Source organism: Rhinoraja longicauda, chromosome 36 (assembly GCF_053455715.1).
Source record: "Rhinoraja longicauda isolate Sanriku21f chromosome 36, sRhiLon1.1, whole genome shotgun sequence".
Taxonomy (NCBI): Eukaryota; Metazoa; Chordata; class Chondrichthyes; order Rajiformes; family Arhynchobatidae; genus Rhinoraja; species Rhinoraja longicauda.
In genome coordinates, this window is record NC_135988.1 from 9,641,829 (window position 1) to 9,667,799 (window position 25,971).

A 25,971-nucleotide genomic window follows, 5' to 3' on the forward strand; every position below is an offset into this window, starting at 1 on the left:
ACTGGTTAGCACGAAACAAAAGCTTTTTGCTGTACCTCAATGCATGTGATAATAAACCAAACTAAACTAAATCACAAATTAGTCCACACAGCTTTGTCTAAGCAGTTGCGAAGCTCATTCATTTTAGTGCCTATAATTTCCATGTAACATTACCACTTGGAAAAATCAGATTTGGCCAATTTTGTGGCTTGTGTGGACTAGGGATTGAAATCAGAGAAATACCTCTTTTTTATTTATTTTTTTAGGCATGAAGGCTGACTGTATGAAAATGGAAATGATTAGACATAGCCTGTATTAGAAAGGTGACCACAGGGGGAAGGAGTGGACAAAATTGCTTCATTCCAAACAGCAACATAAGTATGACAGACTGCACAATTAATTAGAAGCAATACATTTTTTATTAATGAAAACTTTAATTTGGCGTAAATTTCATATTTGTATAAATGTTGGGGTAACAATATATTCTCTTATTTCCTTATGACATAGGAGAAGGGCATTTTGGCACATCAATTTTATGCTTGCTCAATGAAGAATCCCATTCCCCGCTAATTTTCCCTGTAACCCATTCTCTCTACTAATCCATCAATCACCCAAAGCGTCTACCAGATTATCTACTTCATACCTGGAGCAATATATGGTGCTCAACTAACTAACCAAACTGTATGTTTTTGGAATATGGGAGGAAACCAGAGCAACTGGAGGAAACCCACATGGTCACGGGCAGAATGGGCAAACTCCACACAGGCAAGATGGAGGTCAGGGTTGAACCTAGGTTACAGGAGCTGTGGGGAAGCAGTTCTACCTGCTGTGCCCTGGTGTTGCTGATTTGGGAGGTGTATTGGTCACTTGGTCAATGCTTCCCACTCGTCTGCCCATAAAAGGCACATCTCTCGTATTTGCAAATGTTTGTATTATAAGGGTTTAAACGCTTAATTTGCAAACTCTTACCATTCCCTGTTCCTGAGAGGCTGCTTGTACACCTGCAGCATGTTGCTGCGGAAGTGGCAAATGTGTGTGTTGCGGGTGTGCTGCAGTCAGCTGCGGCTGGACATTAGCAGCGTGCTGGCTTGCAAACAGCATCTGCTGCATGGCTGTGGAAAGCTGGTGTTGCTGGAGATAGAGATTCTGCATCATCTGATGTTGCATTACTTGTTGCTGGGCTTGCTGTATCGCGTGGTACTGGCGCACAAACACATGCAAATAAAACACTCAAAATCAATTAAAAGAAACCAATAATATAAAGCATAAAATAATGAAAAAAGAAAAGGAATAACAAAGTTGACAACTTGGATTTCACCAATGCCAAACGATGACTGACCAGTATAAATACAGGCACCACAGGTCTGCTTGATCACATAATGTCCCTTATGCTTGGCTGCAGTAGAATAAACATAAATCTGCAGCAAGTAGATTGGGGTAAAGGGAAAGAGACTTGTTTGTTCAGTGCATAATTGCAACAAAAAAATCTTGAAATGATTTAAACAACATAAAATAGTTTGCCGTGTTGTGACATTTTTACATAAAGACAGTGGGCCAGAGGTTTGTGGACAGGAACAAGATGACTTTTTGGTTTTAATATCATGTTGCGAGAGGGTTTGTGGCCAAGGCATGCAGTCTTGGCCTTGGAATGCTGGCTTTTTTTCAAAAGCAGCATTTATTCCAGTTGTACACTTTGGCAGTCCAAATTATATGTTCGATCTGAACAGAGAACAGAGCTGCTATCTCACATCTCCAGCAACTCGGGTTCAATCCTAACCGCGGCTGCTGTCTGTGTGAAGTTTGTACGTTCTCCCTGTGACCGCATGGGCTTTCTCCGGATGCTCCGGTTTCCTCCCACATTCCAAAGACGTGCAGGTTTTGAGGTTAATTGGCTTCTGCAAATTGCCCCTAGTGTGTAGGATGCAAAAGTGGGATAGTGTGTGTGTGATCGATGGTTGGCATCAACTTGGTGGGCCGAAGGGCCTGTTTCCATGCTTTATCTGTAAACTAAACTAAATTAAATTATAGTTGTTCAAACCTACAACCTAAACCTAATCTTCTAACTCAGGAGCAGGAATACTAACAAATATAATCTTAAGACTAGCCAACTACTAGCAGAGGTAAATAAATGAGTTGGCAAAATAATGTTATTTATACACTGGTGCATGACTTCTATATATACTGGGCAGTCATGATCAATGAGTTAATAAATAGATGGTGAAATTGTAAGCATTCTGTAAAATAGAAAACATAATCAAACAGAATAAGAAGTAGACCAGTTAATATGAAGAAAATAAATCATAAAAAATGACAAAGAGGATGTAGTTTCTCTACACTTGTCTTCCTTTTTAATATAAATAACTATTGAAGTTGCTGTACATTACTTTGCATGAATACACAAAGGGGATATTTAGAAAAATGACTTTGTTTCAAATATAAAAGTTGATTGCCAAGGCATCTTATTCCACCTATCATTGCGCATTTTGTGCATGATCAATAAATTTCCACATTGGTACACCAACACAAAAACCTTGAATTAATAAAATATATAATCTTGGGCTAGTCACAGGCTAGCGATATACATGCAAGCTGCATAGTTCCATTTGTAAAATTCCAAAATATATAAAGGGTCTCCAGAATTCAAAACAAAAAAAAAGCACTGCAGAATACCTTAAAAATAATTGCAATGCAAAACTTTGCATGACCTCCTGATGCACAGATGCAGCACTAAAAGTGCATGACTTCCTTTCAAATGCCAAAATGTTTCCATTTAAATTGTTATCACCTCCGGTACCATTTCCCTGTTCCTATCTGTAGAGAAGCAAGTTCCATCATGCCCCTCAACTGTTTTAATTAAAGATACCAGAGAATGGTGCACACGGGCTTTGGGAAGGCATTCAAAGGTCTGGGGAATGGTGGAATTAAGAAATTAAGGGGTAAGTGATAGTCTGGATACAACATGAACTCAGTGAAGCAAAGCCTGATCATGGAAGTTAACAATGGTGTTTCAAGATTTAGCATCACCACTGTATATGATCTGTATATATGTGTATATGTGAGTATGTGTATATATATACACACCACACTGAACAGTTTTTGTCTTATTTATTATATAGTTTACAGTGTACTATGTTTACATATTCTGTTGTGCTGCTGCAAGTAAGAATTTCATGATTCTATCTGGGACATTTGACAATAAAACACCCTTGACCCAGAGGGAAGAGAGAGGGAGTAGGGGAAGATGAGAAAGGATTTTGATAGTACAAAGATTCACATTTCAGTGAGTGGGTGGAGCCAGATTTTATAATTTAAAATTAAGTGGCAAAAATATAGAAACACATTGAGGAGGTATTATATCACTGATACACTTCTGTACATCGGAAGGACCAAGTGTAGGCTCGGCGATCGTTTTGCTGAACATCTCCGCACAGTCCGCCTTAACCTACCTGATCTCCCGGTTGCTCAGCACTTTAACTCCCCCTCCCATTCCCAATCTGAGCTTTTTATCCTGGGCCTCCTCCATTGTCGGAGTGGTGAGGCTCAGCGCAAACTGGAGGAACAGCACCTTATATTTTTCTTGGGTAGCTTACACCCCCACGGTATGAACATTGACTTCTCTAACATCAAATAGCCATTGCTTTCCCTCTCTTCATCCCCTCCCCCATCCCAGTTCTCCCACCAGCCTTACTGTCTCCGACTACCTTCTATCTCTGTCCCGCCCACTCCCCTGACATCAATCTGAAGAAGGGCCTCGACCCGAAACGTTATCCATTCTTTCTCTCCAGAGATGCTGCCTGCATTTACTCCAGCATTTTGAGTCTATCTTACATCACTATGATATTGTTTCACCTAAATGAAAGAGTGATAGTTGGCTCCATTAAAGAAAGAGTTGGGCAATTGTTGAGGATGAAGAACTTAAATAGTTACCAAGGATATTGGGGTAGGTATGAATGGTCTTTCAAACATCAAGCATTAAGACATTCTAGCCTTAGAGGGAGTACAGAGAAGGTTCGCCAGATTGATCCCTGGGATGGCAGGACTTTCATATGAAGAAAGACTGGATAGACTACGCTTATACTCGCTGGAATTTAGAAGACTGAGGGGGGATCTTATAGAAACATATAAAATTCTTAAGGGATTGGAGAGGCTAGATGCGGGAAGATTGTTCCCGATGTTGGGGAAGTCCAGAACTAGGGGTCACAGCTTAAGGATAAGGGGGAAGTCTTTTAGGACCGAGATGAGAAAACATTTCTTCACACAGAGAGTGGTGACTCTGTGGAATTCTCTGCCACAGAAGGTAGTTGAGGCCAGTTCATTGGCTATATTTAAGAGGGAGTTAGAAGTGGCCCTTGTGGCTAAAGGGATCAGGGGGTATGGAGAGAAGGCAGGTACAGGTTACTGAGCGAACTATCAGCCATGATCATATTGAATGGCGGTGCAGGCTCGAAGGGCCGAATGGCCTACTCCTGCACCTATTTTCTATGTTTCTATGTTTCTAAATGCTGAACAACTTCTTCTTTGTTGTTTATCCGTGATTTTCAGATCTTAGCCGACAGTCAACCCCATAAGCATCTCCACAATAGCATAATCTAAACCAGCATCTTTATCCATTCTCAACATTCAGAAACAGAGCAATCCATAACCAAATCAAAGAATTTAGCAAATGTTCAGTGATTACATAAGCCTGAAATTTTCAGATGCATTTCATTGTAAGCCACATTCATTTGAAACAAATGTTCTCTGATGTTATCTGTTGATATTCAGTGTTTAAAATGGGCAGAATTATTGCACCAATGTTGTTTTCCAACTCAAGCTCCAACCAATCTCCAGATATGGTCTACAAATAGGAATGTACGCATTTCATGAGCTGTCATTTTGAAATATCCTCACCAAGGTGAGCATGAAGTTGGAAAACATAGAGCAGGAGACTTACCATGAGAATGTTATCACCACATTAAATTGCGTGTAACTTTTACCTGCTGTGCCACTATCTGCTGCTGCTGCTGCTGCTGTTGCTGCTGGTAGTGCTGCTGCTGCTGCTGCTGCAGAAGCGGTGATTGCTGGAGGAAGAGCTGCGGTTGCACAGGAGTTTGTTGCGTGACTGCGGGAGGCTGCAATGCTGCTTGAGGCAGCTTCTGCTGCGCGGTTGCTTGCGGCTGAGGTTGTGCCTGCGCCTGTTTCTGCTGTGCCACGGCCTGGGTCTGCTTCTGCTGCAGCAACAGTTGTGGTTGTTGTAGCTGAGGTTTTGATTGTTGCAGGGCTGGTTGCAGGCCAGGGGTTTGGTTATTATGAGCGGTGCCAAGAACAATACCTGTAAGAAGATAAATATTTGGAAAAAGTACATCCTACAAGGGATGCTATTGAACTCTTTCTCTTATTCAAGATGAAGGTTCTCGACCCGAAACATCACCCATTCCTTCTCTCCAGAGATGCTGCCTGTCCCGCTGTGTTGCTCCAGCTTTTTGTGTCTAGTTCCAGCTCCAGCTATTAGTTTAGTTTGGTTTAGAGATACAGCTCGGAAACAGGCCCATCGGCCCACCGTGTCCGCACCAACTGCCGATCCCCGCATACAAGCACTATCTTACACACTAGTGACAATTTACAATTTTTACCAAAGCCAAATAATCTACCATCCTGGACTTCTTGGAATGTAGGAGCAAACTGGAACACCCGGATAAAACCCATGCGGACACGGGGAGAACGTACAAACTCCGTACAGACAGCACCATTAGTCAGGATCGAACCCAGGTCCCTGGCGCTGTAAAGTAGCAACTCTGCCGCTGCCCCACCGTGCAACCCAAAAGAATTCCAAGTAAGTAACTCAAAAGAAAATTGAAATAATGCCCTGAATCTTTTGTACAACAGTGGCTTTGCAACATTTAAGTACGGTAGTTCTGTTATAATGTAATGGTTTACCTTTCTAAGAAACTATGTGTGATGGAAAATCATGTTGTAAAAACATTTGTCAATGGGGAGAAAAGGGTTGAGTTTCAGACTCATAACAGTGAAGTTATTTCTCCCACGGGATTCTCAAAAATGTAGGTCTTTTTAGTAGCTACAAGTTTATTTTTCTTACTGCAAGTCAAAAATAAGAAAGGCTGTAAGTCACATTGTTTAAAAGAGTATCCTTGCACGAGTGACAATAGAAGTGATTCTTGTCAATTTCAATAGCCAACTGCAGTGCAACTGACAGACTGTGTTCTTAAGAAATAATATTGTCTTATTACTGCATGGAGGTTACATGGAAACACAGACTTTTTTTCCCCCCAAGACAGATTTTTTTCTGTATTTCAATTTGAACTGATGCCAATTGTGTCAGAAAAGATGAAGCCAGAGAATAGCCCCAAATTAACTGGCATACAAAGATTGGATTACGTCCAATTTTTAATGACAGAAGGGGATTTATAAAACTATAAAATGGTTGTTTACATTTTGAAATGTTTAAATTCAGATTCCAAAGAAACAATATCCCATAAGAGACACAATGCTGTAATGGAGGATGATTGTTAAATAATTAACACCCTGAATGATTAATTCCTTCACATGTTTGCAGGCAACACGTGCTCTCTGAGCACACATAAAAACCGAAATAAAATAAGTACTTTATTCCATTTCCCTATCCTTACTGTATATCAGCTAAGACTCAATTATCAGCAATCTTAGACTAGTTCATGCAACATTCATTTCCAAAGGCGGTGAACAAAAGCAATTGATAACAATAGACCCAAGAAATAGAGGATGTGGGGCTGACAAAGAACTAGGGACTGAATTGAGGAAAAACATGTCAGGCTGGGAGTAGATTTCGATTTTAGATTTAGAGATACAGCGCAGAAACAGGCTCTTCGGCACACCGGGTCCGAGCCGCCCAGCGATCCCCGCTCACCAACACTATCCTACACCCACTAGGGACAATTTTTACATTTGCCCAGCCAATTAACTTACATACCTGTACGTCTTTGGAGTATGAGAGGAAACCGAAGATCTCGAAGAAAACCCACGCAGGTCACGGGGAGAACGTACAAACTCCATACAGACGGTGCCGGTAGTCAGGATCGAACCTGAGTCTCCGGCGCTGCATTCGCTGTAAGGCAGCAACTCTACCGCTGCGCCACCGTGCCGCGCTAATTTCTGACCTGGAATTAACTGCCTGAGCGAGTAGTTAAGGCAGATTCAACTGGATGTCTTACAGAGGGGAACTGGATAGATACCCAAGAACCCCAAGAGTAATTTCTGACCTGGAACTAACTGCCTGAGAGAGTAGTTAAGGCAGATTCAACTGGAATTCAACTGGAATTACTTGGTTAATTCCCGGAATGGCGGGACTGTCATATGTTGAAAGACTGGAGCGACTAGGCTTGTATACACTGGAATTTAGAAGGATGAGAGGAGATCTTATCGAAACGTATAAGATTATTAAGGGGTGGGCACGTTAGAGGCAGGAAACATGTTCCCAATGTTGGGGGAGTCCAGAACAAGGGGCCACAGTTTAAGAATAAGGGGTAGGCCATTTAGAACTGAGATGAGGAAAAACTTTTTCAGTCAGAGAGTTGTGAATCTGTGGAATTCTCTGCCTCAGAAGGCAGTGGAGGCCAATTCTCTGAATGCATTCAAGAGAGAGCTAGATAGAGCTCGTAAGGATAGCGGAGTCAGGGGGTATGGGGAGAAGGCAGGAACGGGGTACTGATTGAGAATGATCAGCCATGATCACATTGAATGGCGGTGCTGGCTCGAAGGGCCGAATGGCCTAATCCTGCACCTATTGTCTATTGTCATTAACTATAGTGATTTGAATCCAGAGCACAAGGCAAGTTGTCCAAATCTTCTGGCCGTGGCAATTCTGAGGTAATAATTCTAAGGTAGCTTTGGAAATAAAATATATGTCAACCGGTTAGAATAACAGGTGCAATTTATAATTTATATTGCTGCAGGAGCTAAGGGTAAATCTATAGTTCTTGTTGATTTCATGCTCAACAGGTCTACCTTTTCCATGTAACAATCAATGAAGCCAATGGAATGCCAAGCAACGTGGCCCAAAATAGCGAAGAAAGCCAAACCGCAAAGTGGTCTGATCAGACCACACCTTTCGTGTCTGATTTTATGTGCACCATGGAAGTTCAAATTCGAGAGTGCAATGTTGAACTGTAAATTGACTGCAACAAAATGCTTTGGCATTGGTAGAAACTTGAATTTGTGTCTTGAAGGAAGCAAGGTAGTTTTCTAAACAGTGCACCAGACACTAAACAGCATATAATGAAAAACAAGCCCAAAAATTATGTCACCTTCATACAATAAAATTAACACATAGGAAAAGTATCGGGGAGAAATTGCTTATTTCATGAGAATGGCAACAAATGTGTTTCCTGGATAAATTTTGATAAATCATAAAAATGCCCAGAAAGGTTCATTCAGAGAAATGTTAAGATGGAACAGAGCATGCCATCGCAGCAGTCTCTATTATTTTGAATGTACAGCTCTAAAACCAATACAAAGACAGCCTTCCCCACGTCATCCAGAGATGGGGTGAGGGGGATCCAGGAGTGCAGGTACACAGTTGCTTGAAAGTGGCATCACAGATAGATAGGGTGGTCAAGAAGGCTTTCGGCACATCAGTCAGGGTATTTAGTATAGAAGTTAGGATGTTATGTTACAGTTGGACAAAATGTTGATGAGGCCACATTTTGAGTATTGTGTTCAGTTTGGGTCGCCCTATTATAGGAAAGGTGCTGTTAATAACAGAGAGGATTACGAGGATGTTGCCCAGACGAGGGCCTGAGCTGTAAGGAGAGGTTGGGCAGGCTAGGACTTTATTCCTTAAATGATGAGGGGTGATCTTGTCTAAGATCATGAGGGGAATAGATACTTCCTTGCAGGGAAAATCATCTTGGGGTTCTCTTGCTCACGGACTCACAAAAAGATCCAACAGATATCTCTGGATTATTCTATTGAAACAATCGAATTCTCAGTGTTACCGTGAATACTTCTTCTAAGATGGAAAACTACAAGATTGAAGTTTGTTAAAAAATTTTGACTAGCTTGTATGCCCAAAAAAGTAGGTGGCATTAACATTTTAAGTGCTCACTCTCTGCTCATTAGTGTAACAGAAAACTGACGGGCGTACATGAAACATTTAAATGTCGATTACAGTTCTTGCAGGCCAACGTCAGAGAGGCATTTCAACAAACTACAGAGAACATGGATGCAATTCATCAGACCTGCTGGTGGTACAACTGCCTGAGCAGACGGTCTCTTTCGTGGTGTCAGCGAGGGCTGAATCGGTAGCATCCCTGGGTTGGCTGGAGCCTGCCCAGCTTTGGGCCTTTGGCGAGGAGCTATTGAGGTCTCAGTGGGAGGAGTTGGATCTGTAAGCCTGAGAAAATTAAGTACACTTAGTGTGTGTGAAAGATACCAAAACCCAATTGATCATAACATGCATCTTTCTTCAACCGTTTCAATGTTTCTTTCTTCGAATCCAATCAAGATCAGAAGAACAAATATTCAGCAGAATGAAAATTACTGAATAGCATGAACCATTTTTATCTGTCCATGGAGTTCTCAAAACTTTTGTGCTTTTCACTTTTATCATCTTGGTGATAAGTGTAATATTACTTAATTCAAATAAATAAATTCAAAATAGATTATTTAACTCAATCATAATTAGAGTCATAATCCGATACATACAGCACAGACATCCTTCGGCCCACCTTGTCCATGCTGACCAAGATGCCCCATCTGTACCAGTCCCACCTGCCTGCATTTGCCCCATATCCCTCAAACCTCTCCTATCCATGTTCCGATCCAAATGTTCTCCAAATATTGCTATGGCACCTGTCTCAACTACCTCCCCTGGCAGCCTGTTCCATACACCCACCACCCTCTGAGTGAATTGAATTGAATACTTTATTGTCACATGTGACAAGTCAAAGTGAAATTCTTTGCTTGCATACCCAAGGTGTGCAAATAGTCGCCCATAAAGGGCGCTTACAAAGTTAAGTGCCCCCCCCCCCCCCACCAGGTCCCTCTTTGTACTCCCCCCCTCCCTCAAGGCAGTCCCCTCATGCCGGGTCCCCATTGTTTTTCCCCCTCCCTCATGGCAGTTCCCTCACGCCGGATCATTGTTCTTCCCCCTCCCGCACGGCGGTCCCCCCACGCCGGGTCATTGTTCTTCCCCCTCCCTCACGGCGGTCCCCCCACGCCGGGTCCCCATTATTTCCCCCCCCCCCCACCGGGTCCTCCTTTGTTCCTTCCCTCGGCAGCGGCGTCCTCACTTCTGCATGTCCGTCCTCATCCGTCGGTCGATGCCATCATCGACCACGGCGCCAACCTCTCCACTAACGCTGCCGGGCCTTCTCCAGACGCCTCCGTGGCGCCGACCCAGGCCCCAACCGCGGGATCCACAGACCCAGTCAACTGATGGCCGCGGGCTGCGTCGGCCCGTGAGGCTCCATCTCCACCTCCGACCCGAGGGGCTCTGGACTGGTTTCCGACCCACGAGGCTTCATCGACTCGCGAGGTTCCGGCCCTTGAGGCACGGACCACAAGGCTCCACCGCTGGCCCACCAGGCCGAGGCTCCGGCCCACGAAGCTCCACCAGTGACAAAGTTCATCTCAGGTTCCTATTAAATATTTCCCCTCTCACCTTAAACCCATGTACCTTGATTCTTGATTCCTCTCCTCTTGGTAACATATTCTGTTAATTCACCCTAGCTATTACCCTCATGATCTTATACACCTCCATAGGATCACCTCTACACCTTCTGTACTCCAAGGAATAAAGTGCTAGCCACAATTCCTCAAATTGTGAGAGAATGTAACTTCCACCTTCCATTATAATCCATGATAGCTGATCTCCCTTCATATCCATCAAACCCTCTTTAAATGTAACATTTCAATAAATCTACATTGCACAATTTTTATAGTGTTGCCGAACAATTCAATAGAAAATATTTGCTTCATTTCTATGTTTAGTGAGAGGTTTTCCTCACAACTAAAATGTACTGAAAACAATGTCATTTTCAGTCACCATCAGTTTCCATTCAAAGACTTATGACGAGTTCCAGCTATAAGGCATTCATATGATGTTGAAACAAGTTCATTTCATGACTCAAATGTGACAACTGATCGACCTCAGCCTACCTCTCACTCCCAACCAGCTCCACGACTATTTAACCACAATGTCACTCATGATTCGGAAGATGAAAATGGTAGGTGAAATATTCATCCCAAAAATCTATTACAGCTTTTCCTAAAAAGGAAAGCACCTGCTCCATTTAATTATATGAAAGTGATGCTAACCTCGCCTTGGGCTGTGTCTTCTTAGCAGCAGCATCACTGGCTTTTAATGGCTCAACAAGCTTTGCTGGAATGGGTGAGTTCTGCAGAACAAAGTTATTATAAAATTATTGGTGAGTTCACTATTTTAATCGCAGCTCAATAATATACACCATTTGCTCAAATTTTTATCTTATCCTGATCAAAGAAAGTTCATGGGCCTATATTGCATTTGCTATAAAATCCACAAATGAGATAAATAAGATGTGCATGCATGTGCACAGGTTAATTTTATTTCCTCCACCCACTAAAAACTCAAAAGGTTTTTGACACGTACTGTGCATTGATAAACCACTGCACTTCAACGATAATTTCCCACTTAATTTAGCTAGATGTGGAAATATTCAGGAACAAGGAACTGCAGATACTGGTTTACAAACAAAAAAGACATAAAGTACTGGAGTAACTCAGCGGGTCTCGACCCGAAACATTTCCCATCCATGTTCTCCAGAGATGTTGCCTGACCTGCTAAGTTACACCAGTACTTTGTGTCTTTTTCGTACAAATATTCAATGAACACAGGCTGGATTGTCAGTACACAGAACTCCACTCACTGATAGAACCTATAATGCCATATAAAAATGTTATTTGGAACTTGGCACTAATGACAGGTCAGTAATTTGTTTTAAACAAAGAATGTATAATTTCACTCTGATTTCTCCAATTTTAAAAGTGTGCTTGGCACTTCCTTTCATGGAGAAGATCAATCTCTGATATTGTTAAGACACAGGCACAAGATGGGCTCACTTAATTTCATGGAGCCCAAACACACTGTGCCATCCCACCAAACTTCTGGTTACATGCTGATAGTAAATCTCAATTAGACATAGATTGGCTTAACATTGATAAACATTGATATTTCACATGCACTAGAATTCAAATTATTTCTAAACTTACACCAGTGTTCTGGACAGGGCATTCCTTCCTAATTTGTTTAAAAGCAAAGTGGGACACCTGATAAATATCTGGCCTCTTGTCAGGGTCTGGTTCAAGCATGAATCCTGCAAAGTGAAACCAATGTGAGTAGACAATTCCACATTAGCGTTAAAGCGGTTTTGCTTTTAAGAAAATATATATCAAATTTCCATACCGCAATAACATTATTTTAACCATGCATGTTTAGAAACAAATTTCATTTAAAATTCTATAACGTTTCCTCCTGCACTTCCATTTTCAACCTCCCTTTATGACGGGTCTATTCTTGTACATTAACTGAAACGAAATGTATTGCAGATGCAATCAAAACCTGAAGCATGTCTACATTTCACCATTCTAGTTTCCCTCTGGACCTGGCATTATTCTACCCAGATTTCAGGCCTTGAACAATAATACTATTTGAATATTCCATTGTGAGAGGAAAATGAGAGCCTCTGGATTTTACGATCAGGTAAGGCTATACTTGGAGCCTCCTCCTGAAAGTATAGATAAGTAATTGGGAAGGATGTTGTGAAGCATAGGTCTAAATTCACATCTAATCACTGCGACACAGTATGTAGACATTGCAAAGTGACCACAACTACCTATGATTAATATGGATGGAATACATTCAATTCCTTCACCTACAAAGGCTAACTTTTATTCAAGTTTTAATTCCTGTTCACTTGATTTGTGATAAAGTAAATTCTGCATAAATGAAACAAAGGAATATCAAACGGTAAGATTATCAAAATAATTTTCCAACAATGTTTTACTCTTTTAGGAAAAATAGCTCTCAATGTTAATGGATGCATTAATTTCAATTCAATTAAGTAATTGCTGAATTCCACAATATTCTGACTACCCCTGGAAAAGACCTGCCTCACATTAAAATCTTGTTTTCTACTGTATTCTCTTCTCCAGTGGCAGATCCTTATTGTTTTGTCAGCAGTCACAATTCCATCTCATCTCTTGCCTGAGAGCTGTTCTCAAGGATGCAGCACAGATGATCGAATGTGTGTCCAGCCTACTTATCTTCAGACTTTAATCATGCCACACAGACACAGAAAACTACCAAGGCAAGATTGTACCCAGAATGATAAATACTAAGATCAAAAGCCGTTTTAAAAACAGTTCGCTTTGAAACCAATCAGTAACCGTGTGACCAATAAAAGGAAAGGTTTTCTCTGAAGCATTGGAGGCTGAGGGGAGACCGGATCTATATAAAATTATGAGAGGCATAGATAGGAGGAGACAGTCAGAATCTTTTCCCAGGGTAGAAATGCTTATACTGGAGGGCATAGCTTTAAGGTGAGGAGCAACGTTTACAGGAGATCTGTGGGGCAATTTGTTTTTACACATAGAGCATGGTAGGTGTCCAGAAAGCATTGACAGGAGTGGTGGAAGCAGATACAAGAGTGGCATTGAAGAGGCTTTTAGATAGGCACATGGATATACAAGGAATGGAGGAATAAGGATCATGTACAGATTAAGGAGATTAATTAAACTTTGACATTGTGGGCTGAAGGGCCTGTTCCTGTGCTGTATTGTTCTATGTTCTATGAAAGTGACCAGCACTGAAATGTGTCTCTACTATCCTTAATACCAAAGCAGTCACAAATAGAGGCAAAACATACGTGGAACATCAAACCAGGCAAAACCAGTCAGTTGTCAAGGAAAGATCAGGTCAGAAAGCTTAAACAAGAATAACAACAACATTAAATATGTTAGATTCTCATGATACTGAAAATTCAATGTCTTCAGCTGCATATGGACTGCCTTTTCTACCTTTCCAATCATCCTGTCCCTCAACTTTAACACAACATTTACCTTGCCAGTAGTAGGTCTGCTTCTGATTATCGGTTACTTTAAAGTGAATTTGATCAAACAAAACATTTTGGAAACCTATCCTAATTTATTATTAATTTCAGTGTTCAAGTGTTACCGCAATGCTCAAAAGGAATTGACCAGAAACTGAAGAGGAAACAAACTGAAACATTTAGTAGCATGTACTTATTAGGCAGTGCATGTCGCTGGAGTACTTGGAGTTATCTGGGATTGTGAAGTTCCCATCGCAGATTGCCACCTGGCTTTCTCCAAATGGTAGTGTAAAAAAGCAGAGTTTGTACAGTAAACATCCAAGTGCCTGAAAAAGAAAGTAACATAATTACCAGATGCTGAACAGCAATTAAAACGTTTAGTTCTTCAAACTTAACTCAACAATCTGCTTTGCTTTCAACAAATGTTCTGACATCAATAATGTTTTGGAATTAGAGCGGACTAAATCCCAAGCATATCCTTTTTCCTTTTTCTTATCGCACAAAACAATTAAAGCAGTCAGAGGCTCTGCAAATAGCATCTCAAGAATTTTTTTAAAAGACACACAAAATATGGAATAACTAAACGGATCAGGGTGAGGATCCGGAGAAAATGGAGAGGAGACATTTCGGGTTGGGACCCTTCTTCAGACCAAGGAATAATGGTCCTCCTGAGAAACTAACTGAGAAAGTTGGCAGCTAAGCCATTCTGTTCACAGGTACGCTCATGCAAATAGGTACATGCACTATGGTTTAAACATACAGTAGGAATCTCTATACATTTCTGTACATACAACTCATCTAGATTTGACATTGACAATCAGATGAACTTTAATTGCACCAACAGTGAGTCCCATTTTATCAAGCGTTAATAACTGTCCTGTGACTACTGTGCCACTGCAGTATCGTAAAGCAATCAGTGCAACATTCAGATGGAAAATCCTCCAAACTAATACAATGTATGAATGTCAAATTATCTGTAGATTTACTCCAAAAAAAATAATCAATTATTTAACTGCAGTGTTCATCCTTAATCAAAGTGAAGTTTTTTATTCCTCCTGTATAATGTCGTTCACCTGGTACTTTCTGACAAGGATACTTTAGATGCATCAAATAAGTTGACTTTCACTAGGTTAACTTCACTGTATAATTCTAAAGGGGGCATGAAAATACAGAGCATCATTGAGGTCATAAATTCTGGGATCATATTTGAATAATCTTGATGTAAAATTAACTACAGGTTGAACACCGATTTTCCGGCACCCTTGGTTGTAGAGCTTTCCCGTATTAGCCATTTTCATGGACTAACAGAGGTTAAGTAATAATGATACAATATACCTCTGAAGCACTAATTATACTCCTCCTGTGTCTCTAAAGCACCATGGACTGCTAGAAACTTAAATAAAATAAATATTAATTTTACAGCAAAACTTTCTTCTGCCGGTTAACGAGTTCCCTCGGAAGTCTCGATGCGGGTCAGATCGGTGGCCGCCCACAGGATCGAGAAGCTGCTTTCCCAGCAGGACTATCGGGCCGACCCGAGATTTCCAAATGTGATAGATGGGCGTGCTCGCCGTCCCCGGCTCTCTGATGCGGGCCTACGAGAGGAGTCGAACGGCACTGGAAGCTCCGTCTCGGCTGTTGCCTGCCGAGATACCGGCCCGCAAAGTCGGCTCGGGGAAACGGATCTGCCGGCTCCGGCCCGGGCCAGAGTTCAAGAGCTCTGCAAATTCGACTGCTGATCGGCATGGAAGTCCCGATGAGGTCAAGATCGGCGTCTCACCCAGTCTCGCCGCTACATTTTCGGGGGGATATCTGGGGGGGTGGGGAGAGATGTATGGGTGGTGGAATTTCAAGTGCGCTCCAGTGATTTTGTCCGGATTAAAGGAGGAGCTGGACCACCAGTTGTCGGAAAATCGGTGGAGGACCTGTATTCCAATTGATAATTACATTTAATTATCATAACATGAGTAGACATGTCAAACTCTGTACAGCTGGATCATTAGTATAATGGAATGAAAAACTCGATCAACTTTGCCAGTTGTGAAGTTTAAGCATTTTGTTTCTGCACTTTTTCAGTTTCCTCCCCACAACATATCTTCACCGCACTTGTATATAAACTCAACAGACTATGCCACCAGACATAAATCCCTTCCATGCCAAGGCATTTAGTTAAATTAGAAATATTACATTATTCAGTCACATTTTATAACAACTAAGACAATCAAAAAGGAAAAGATGTAGATAAATGTGAACTGCCCCAACGCAGTGAAATTTAACATCCTTCACTCCTGATACTTTTTTTTTCTCCCCAACTGTTAAATTGATTTCCATATTTTCAGAGGTGTTAACTTTCAATTAATATATCTGCCTACTTAATGGGATGTAAAAGATTGTAGAGAAATATTTGAAGATTACCACGAAGGTGTTCTGCCCAGCATTTTATTTATTATCCACCAGGGGACTGAGACTTGCTGCACTGCTCTTATGTTGAGCTAGATTGGCCTTTTTCCATGCTGTAAACATTATGATTCTGTGATCACTTGAACACAATGCTGTTGAGGTTATTTGCTGTAAATAAACCATTTGCTACATTTTTTCTACTCTACAACAGAGGCTCAATGTTGAAAAAAAAGACTTCACTGGTCATCCAGAACACTGAGTTACCTGACACTGAAAACTGCACAACAAATGCAAGCTTGCATTGTTGCTAATGTTGTGCAATCCTATCAATTGAAAGTACTTGCTTGTCTAGTTATTCCCATGACATCAGCAGTGCAGAATCAGGAAATGCCTCAGCAAGTATAACCTTTTAAGCAGTCACTCCCATTTATAACACGAGACACTAATTGGTTTTCCTCTACTCACCCATACATCAGCTTTTGTGGTGATAGCTTTGCCACAGTAAAGGTTTACCATTTCAGGAGCTCGGTAGGACAGAGTTGTGTACCTGAATAATACAAAGAGGCTTTGTATTAACACATACTTAATACATTGATGCATGAAGGTAGACACAAAATGCTGGAGTAACTCAGCGGAACAGGCAGCATCTCTGGAGAGGAATGGGTGACGTTTCGGGTCGAGACCCTTCTTCAGTCTTGACCCGAAACGTCAACCATTCCTTCTCTCCAGAGATGCTGCCTGTCCCGCTGAGTTGCTCCAGCATTTTGTGTCTACCTTTAATTTAAACCAGCACCTGCAGTTTTTTCCTACACATTGATGCATGACGTCTGCAACTTCTAATTTGAGTTTCATTTCTGCATTTGGTTCACCACGAGGGAAAACAACTTGCTTTTATTAACCTTGTTAGGTTCGCATGGTGCATTTAAAAATACCTCTATCTAAATAAGTATGGTTGTTTTTTTCCCCAATTACACAACCTGATTCATAAGTTCATAAGTTCATGTGATAGCAGAATTAGGCCAATCGGCCCATCAAGTCTACTCCGCCATTCAATCATGGCCGATCTATCTTTCCCTTCTAATCCCATTCTCCTGCATGCTCCCCATAACTCCCGACATTTGGATGGAACAGCATGGAATCAGCTGGCAAAAGATAACAGCTGGCTCCACGATCTGTTAAGTAAGGTGCTATCCTACTCAATTTTGTGGAGACCCAATGCATTACTTGATTAAAGGAAAAATAATTCTCTCAATTCTCCTTATCAATCAATTCCAGGAAGAAAAAAAATTAGCAGGACAATTAGTCATGCATTTTTTCTCGGGTTCATGAGTTCAATTCAAAAGTAATTTAATTAATAAACCGCAGCCACTGATATATAACGTGTTATATAAATTCAAGATTTTCCTTTCAGTACCACTCTAAAAGGGAGAGACAAATCAGAAAATCTAAAACAAGCAAGTCTTTGGATCTTCGGAACCAAATGGGCAAATGTTATTATTACATAGAGTAGCGCAACACAAGAATAGGCCTTTCAGCCCACAATGGTGAACATGATACCAAGACCATTTCGTATCTAACTGCTCATAATCCATATCTCTCCATTCCCTGCATATCCATACGCTTATCCAAAGGTGTCGTAAATGCCACTATCGTCCGGCAGTGCATTCCAGGCACTCACCACCCTGTGTTATAAAGGTTAACAATAAAATCAAGAGATTAACATAATCAACACCCTAATCTCTTAATTTGAAGAAGGGTCCCAGGATCACAATTGGTGATGCCACAAATGTGAAACTTGATACATTTTTAAATTATGTTGCTTGATGTCATCATGTGGATGACACACATACATAGATTATTACTTTGGCTATTGGGAACCAAATCTGATTTATTATCAAGAGCACCAAGGTACTGTAAAACTCTGTTCATTCAGCACTCTCAGGATTTTGGTGCGATGGACCTAGTAGATTTTCCCACCACTTGAATGTTATTTCTATATTAATACTCCATTTACACAGATTCTGGAAGGGTACCAGTGGATTGAAGTTTAGTCTAGTTTATTATTGTTATGTGTACTGAGGTACAGTGAAGAGCTTTCCCACAGCTTGCTATCCAGTCAAAGACTATACATGATTATACTCAAGCCGTCCAGGATAAAGGGTATGGTATGTCATTTTTTGGAGTCATTTAGATAAAAAGGTCCAATTAAAGATCGTTCAAAGGCCTCCGATGAGGTAGATGGGAGGCCAGGACCACACCCTAGTTGGTGAGAGGACAGTTCAGTTGCCCGATTTCAGCTGAACCTGGAGGCATGCGTTTTCAAACTTCTGTACCTCTTGCCTGATGGGAGAGGGAAAAAGAGGGAGTGGCCAAGGTGAAACAAAGGTTAACAAAGGGGCGGCACGGTGGCACAGCGGTAGAGTTGCTGCCTTACAGCGAATGCAGCGCCGGAGACTCAGGTTCGATCCTGACTATGGGCGCCATCTGTACGGAGTTTGTACGTTCTCCCCGTGACCTGCGTGGGTTTTCTCCGAGATCTTCGGTTTCCTCCCACACTCCAAAGACGTACAGGTATGTAGGTTAATTGACTGGGTAAATGTAAAAATTGTCCCTAGTGTGTGTAGGATAGTGTTAATGTGCGGGGATCGCTGGGCGGCGCGGACTCGGTGGGCCGAAGGGCCTGTTTCCGTGCTGTATCTCTAAATCTAAATCAAACCAGTCCTTGATTATGCTGGTGGCCTTGCCAAGGCAGCGTGGTGCACATGGAGTTCATGGACGGCAGGTTGGTTTGCGTAATGGTCTGGGCTCGGCCCACAACTCTCTGAAAAGGCCCAAATGTGACTTACTTGCTCAAGTCGAGAAAGACAGAAAGCCGGAAACTTTTGGTCACCAATCTAAACATTTGCCATTACAAGTAGTTTGTGTCTATAAGCAAGGAAGAAGTAAAGAAAGAGACCTAAAGCAATCAAACTGAGTCAACATATTTTAAATGGAAGAAAAATCATGTCTGACAAATTTGCTCCTTTTTTTTTTTAGGGTATAAGAAGATAAGGAGCCTACAGATGTAGTATATTTAGATTCCAGAAGGCATTAAGATTATGTGTCAAATAAAAACCTGGTGTACAAGATTAGAACATACAACATTGGAGGGTGGGGGTGGAGGAAACATTCACATGTATTTAAGACTGTTTATTGGAGGTAGTCCAGAAGAGATTCAACAGGTTCGTTTCTGTGATGAGAGGGATGTTCTATTACCAACCGTTTAAAAAGTAAGATCTGTATGCTTTGGAGTTTAGAAGCATGAGGGATCTTGTTGAAACATACAAGACACTGAGGAGGCAAGGCAGGGTAGACATTGAGATGATTCCACTTGTGAGACAGGATCAAACATGGAAACATTTACAAGGAAAGGAAAAATACATTTATAACCAAGGAGCTGAGGAATTTCTTTTCATAGATGGTGACGAATGCGAAATCTCTACCCTGGAGAGTTATCAAGTTGAGATTACTTATGGAGGTGGGAAGTTGATTTTGTTTTAAAGATCAGGGAATTGAGGATTTTGAGGGACTGACACAGAAGAGGATTGAGGCAGATTACTCATGATCATATTGAATGGCAAGACAGGCTTGAAGAGCAAGGTGGCCTATTCCTGCTACTTTTTTTAATTCTGTTCTGGTGTATTAAAGACATGTTCCTGTAAATGATGTATGGTAATAAGTAATACCATTTTTAAATTTTAAAAATCTAAACCTATCCACGGGAATTTGTAATTCAGAGAATTTATCTAAGTACTTTAAAATCTTCAACCAAAAATATTTTCTGTTTGAAGGAGCTAAGAGAAACATGCTAAGAATTACTATTTATAACAAATCTGCAGTTTAACAAGTCTGTAGATATTTTTGTACCTCTACACCTATGAGATCATAATTGGCTGAAGGATCTGGGTCCTTCTGTTTTATTAACATGCTTTTTTGTTTCATGTGAGTTTTGGCAGTGGAACAACAAACCAACCTATCCTTTGTTGGTTTTTGTCTTCACTTCTCCACCTCAATTGTGAACAATTTTGAAAAATGTTTCTTAAGAAACCTACTTTGGATCAGCATGACATTGCCGTCTGCTTTAATCTCAATATTTTGTTGGATACGATTGCAAAATAAATCTTTCTACATTTATTTAAACCAAAGCTGCATATTGTGACAGCTCGAGCCAGACAGACTGGATGTTATTGGGTAATTCCAATAATCCTGCTTCGCATACTGTTGTGTATTATTGAGTCATACAGCGTGGAAACAGGCCCTTCGGCCCAACTTGCCCACGCCGACCAACAGGCCCTATCTATACTAGTCCCACCTGCCTGCCTTTGGCCCATATCCCTCTAATTCTATTCTATCCATGTACCTGTCTAAATGTTTCTTAAACGTTGCGAATCAAGATAATTTGCACCAACTACCCTTCACTCTCTGCATCTTCCTGGCACAATTACCATTTTCCTATTGTAAAAGTTGCTGCAGTTTCTGATTTCTAGGCTCATTACATAAACTATATTTCCCGAATAAACTGATTGTCAAATAATCAATATATTAGCTGCTGAGGGTCATGGGTACCTCATTCAACCTCTATTTGATGCATTGCTGTCAACATGAATTAACGTTAAACACAAATCAGGAAGAAAAGCAATTAGCTTTGTCTTAGTTTACAATGAACTTACTGGGCGATAAAGGCAAATAACAAAGCAAGATTCATACTCTGGCCCCACCCCAGCCAATAATCATAGAATGCTGGATGATGAGGATGGAACAGAGCTAAAACCATTCCTGCATATATCAGGAAAGACATGGAGCCAGCCTTGTGAGTCACGCCATTTGCATCAAGATACACATTATTAAACCAGCTCACTGATTTTCACACAACACGGGAGAAGATTCTTGATTTGAGAAGAGCTCGGCAGAAATTCACAAAAAGCAAGTCTGTTACACCATCTTTTGTTCACAGTTGTCTGTGAACTTAGAATGCTTGTTGACTATAAGAAAACAGCAACAGCAGTGTTTTAGAAACATTTAGACAGGCACATGGATAGAACTGATTTAGAGAGCTATGGGCCAAACGCAGGCAGATGAGACTAGTGCAGATGGGACATGTTGGCCAGTGTGGGCAAGTTGGGCCAAAGGGCCTGTTTCCACACTGCATGACTCTAATTTGAATGAAGACACTTTGTTCATCAGGCTACCAGGTTTTCTTACATTTTATATGCTTGTACAGAACGGAAATAAGTAGAATCACATCACGGTCTTTTAGTTCAATAAGTAAACTAACACAAATGTTCTTCAAGTGGGAGGTGTGTACTGAGGGTGGGGGATGTTGTGGAGGAGGAAATCACATCTAATTATTATGGATTGCTTCATTACACCATTTGACTCATATCATAAGAATGTACCCAATAGTGTGACAATTAATCATCAGTACATAACCCTATTGTTTCAGTCTTCAAAAGACGCGACTTGCATTTAGGAAGAAGAAACCTATAAATACAGACTTCCAGTGGATATAATTGGAAGATTAGGAGTGCCAGCCATTAACACAATTAAACATTCTAATGACGCAGATTGATAGTTAAACTTCATCCAACTGAACTCAGTAGGAGAAACAAACTACTTAGCAATATATTGAAGTATGATTTCACTTGAAGAAATATTTAAGATGCTCATTAGTTCTGTCAAGAGACACAGCACAAGACAATGGAAAAATTAACTCGTCAAGCTCCTTATTGCTCTCATTGAATGTTACCAAAATTAAATACAGAACAATAAATTAAATATGGGAAACAATACTCAAGGGGAGTCTGAGCCACAACTGATTCTTATCAACGCATTGCTGCATCAGGATTGCTATCCACATCTGGGAAAGATGCCAGTTTCTACTTGGTGTAATAATTATGGATCAGACAGGTTCAACCTCAACATAATCCAAGTGAGTCTTTTCAAACCAAGCTGATGTGCCCCCAGAGTGTTGGTGATTTTAACTAAACAAAAGAGAAGCATCCCTTTTTGAACTGGCTCAGTTGTCACACTCTAACCTCTGAGACGGAAGGTCACAGATTATATCTACTTCCAAAGATGAACATTTAGTACAGTGCTGGGGGAAACTGCCCCTGGAGTGCTGAGGGAAGACTGCACAGACAAAGTTGGTGTAAGAAAATAACCGCAGATGCTGGTACAAATCGAAAGTATTTATTCACAAAATGCTGGAGTAACTCAGCAGGTCAGGCAGCATCTCAGGAGAGAAGGAATGGGCGACGTTTCTGGTCGAGACCCTATGTTTGTTCTGCTATTGTTAAGAGGGGCGGCATAGTGGCGCAGCTGGTAGAGCTGCCGTCTCGTAGTCCGAGAGACCCTGGTTCAATCATGACCTCGGATGCTGTCTGTGTGGAGTTTGCATGTTCTTCTTGTGACCACCTGGGTTTCCTCCGGGTGCTCCGGCTTCCTCCCACATCCCAATGGTGTGCGGGTTTGTAGGTTAATTGCACTCTGTAAGTTGCCCCTAGTGTGGAGAGAGTGGATGCGAAAGTGGGATAACATAGAACTAGTGTGAATGGGTGATGAATGGTTGGCATGGACTCGGTGGGGCAAAGGACCTGCTTCCACACTGCGTCTTCAAACTAAACCAAACTAAACCAAGGTTGCACATGACACTATTCTAAAGCCAAAGAAATAACGAACAATCAACATTGCTTAATCAGAATGACTGGTTAGTCATGCCCTGCTCTCTGTGGGAACGTGCTACGCTGTGCCACATTTCCTAAATTTTGATGTTAGTTTCTTTTCAAAAGATCTTGATTGCCTCCAAGGTTTTTTTTGAACGGTTCAGGGTCATGAAGAGTGTTATATACATTTTTGTGGCTCGTTGTCTTTATGGTTAAGGAATAATTGGAGTTGAACTATGGCTAATTGCTTGGGATTCCTGCCAGTGTTTTGGGAAATAGTATCCTGCAATTGTTTTTGACAAAATGGTGAAAAACTTGCCTTGTCTGCAATATATGCCGTTCCCTTAAACTAAATGGAACTACGTGATGCTAACAGCACAGAAACAGATAATTGGACCTATGGGAACCTTCTCACTCAGTTCTGCATTTAACCCTGTCAACTTTTGTCTTCCCTTAGCCACCTTTCACTGTGCTCTTTTCGTGGGATAAGGGCTCCATCTGGTTCTCTATGTCTTGCTGGCTAGCTTTGATATTAGCATCACACACCTGTTTATTTGAGACGAGAGATAAACAGACCTTCAGCCCACTGAGTCCCCGCTGACCATCGATCAATCCATATGCTAGAACTATTCTACACACTGCAGACAATTTACAATTTTTACCGAAGCCAATTAACCTACAAATCTGTATGTCTTTGGAACGTGGGTGGAAACGGGGAGCACCTGGAGAAACCCTACGCAATCACGGAGAGAATGTACAAACTCCGTAGACAACACCCGTGGACAAGATCAAACCCGGGTCTCTGGATCTGTAAGGCAGCAACAATACCACTGCGCCACTGTGTTGCTCCAATTTGCTAACATTTTTATTTTAAGAATATACAATTGATAATGGCTCAAAATACTCATGATCCAATCAACATTAAATATGAATATGAGTTTTGTTCTGCCCCTCATAATATATCAATTCCTTCTCTCCAGAGATGCTGCCTGACCCGCTGAGTTACTCCATCATTTTGTGATACCTTCGATTTGGACCAGCATCTGCAGTTATTTTCCTACAAGACTTATTTTTATTTCCTTTCAGATTCTGTAATGTCAGGCAGTTAGTCCCAAACCAGCACCACCCACAACATCACCAAACCAGATGAACATGAAAGATAAGTGTGTCTGCAAGAGCAGCATTTTGGTACAGTTTACTGAAGTGATGATATATCTTGTGGTGCAGAGATCGTGTTGGAAAGTTGAATCAATATTTTGCAGAGAAAAAGTATAGTTGGCGGTGCATGCAATTGGCAAGTTAGCCTGTCACTTTTGCTTGTGTAAAAATTGAGCAAGTTGCTGGTCAGGAAAAATAATTACCTTCGAAAAGACATCAGGAAAGATTACCACAAAAATATCCACAACAAAATCTTTCTGCAACTTTTGTATTTCTGTGGATGTTATTGAACAGTGTTTGGGAATTCATAAAAAAGAATCAATAACTGGAAATGAGAGCATCAATCAATGCTACACAGGGGATTTTCTTTTGAAGAAAATGTTTCAGCAGAAGTAACAATACACATGTATGGCAATTCTTGCCTGATTGCTTCCAGTCACAGAACTACCAGAGCTGGAGGTTGTTGATAATCCAAAAGAATGTTTGGTGGTTACCAGAACTCTGTTCTAGAACTGTCCCAATTACAATTAGGAACGGGAAATAAATGCAAGTTTTCAGCAGTGCTTGCATCCTTGAGCAAATAGTTTATCCAACTTAATTGAATCTATTGTGGTATTTTATGCTGATTCCACGTAAAACAAGAATAATTAATAGTCATGCCAATTTTGTCAGAGGCTCATAAGTGGTGGGAACAGAATTAGGCCATTTGGCCCATGAAGTCTACTCCGCCATTCAATCATGGCTGATCTATCTCTCCCCATTCTCCTACTGTCTCCCCATAACCCCTGACACCCATGCTAATCAAGAATCTATGTATCTCTGCCTTAAAAATATCTATTGACGGCCTCCACAGCGTTCTATGGCAATGAATTCCACAGATTCACCATCCTCTGACTAAATAAATTCCTCCTTTTTAGGAAAAGGGGACGTACAACGACATCTGGGTGTCCTAGTGCATCAGTCACTGAAAGGAAGCATGCAGGTACAGCAGGCAGTGAAGAAAACCAATGGAATGTTGGCCTTCATAACAAGAGGATTTGAGTATAGGAGCAAAGATGTCCTTCTGCAGTTGTATAGGGCTCTAGTGAGACCGCACCTGGAGTACTGTGTGCAGTTTTGGTCTCCGAATTTGTGGAAGGATATTCTTGCTATTGAGGGCATGCAGCGTAGGTTTACTAGGTTGATTTCCGGAATGGTGGGACTGTCATATGTTGAAAGACTGGAACGACTAGGCTTGTATACACTGGAATTTAGAAGGATGAGGGGGGATCTTATCGAAACGTATAAGATTGTTAAGGGGTTTCACACGTTAGAGGCAGGAAACATGTTCCCCATGTTGGGGAGTCCAGAACCAGGGGCCACAGTTTAAGAATAAGGGGCAGGCCATTTAGAACGGAGATGAGGAGAAACTTTTTCAGTCAGAGAGTTGTGATTCTGTGGAATTCTCTGCCTCAGGAGGCAGTGGAGGCCAATTCTGAACGCATTCAAGAGAGAGCTAGATAGAGCTCTTAAGGATAGCGGAGTATGGGGACTTGGAGGGCCGAAAAGGCCTGTTTCCGGCTGTATATATATGATATGATATGATATGATAAGGCAGGAACGGGGTACTGATTGAGAATGATCAGCCATGATCACATTGAAGGGCAGTGCTGGCTCAAAGGGCCGAATGG

At 41.3% G+C, this 25,971-nt stretch overlaps 1 protein-coding gene across 8 annotated transcripts in view; it reads right to left on the reverse strand.

Moving 5' to 3' along the window:
* The window catches only part of aak1b (AP2 associated kinase 1b), a 104,422-nt gene that overhangs the window by 39,634 nt on the left and 38,817 nt on the right, over positions 1-25,971 (reverse strand). For all 8 annotated transcript variants that reach the window (XM_078428783.1, XM_078428782.1, XM_078428781.1 and 5 more), the window contains exons 6-11: positions 16,908-16,989; positions 14,236-14,368; positions 12,205-12,308; positions 11,272-11,351; positions 9,192-9,346; positions 4,956-5,290 (exon numbers count right to left, since the gene is read on the reverse strand). In XM_078428783.1, the coding sequence (XP_078284909.1) occupies positions 4,956-5,290; positions 9,192-9,346; positions 11,272-11,351; positions 12,205-12,308; positions 14,236-14,368; positions 16,908-16,989 (889 nt within the window). The remainder of the gene's footprint in view (positions 1-4,955; positions 5,291-9,191; positions 9,347-11,271; positions 11,352-12,204; positions 12,309-14,235; positions 14,369-16,907; positions 16,990-25,971) is intronic.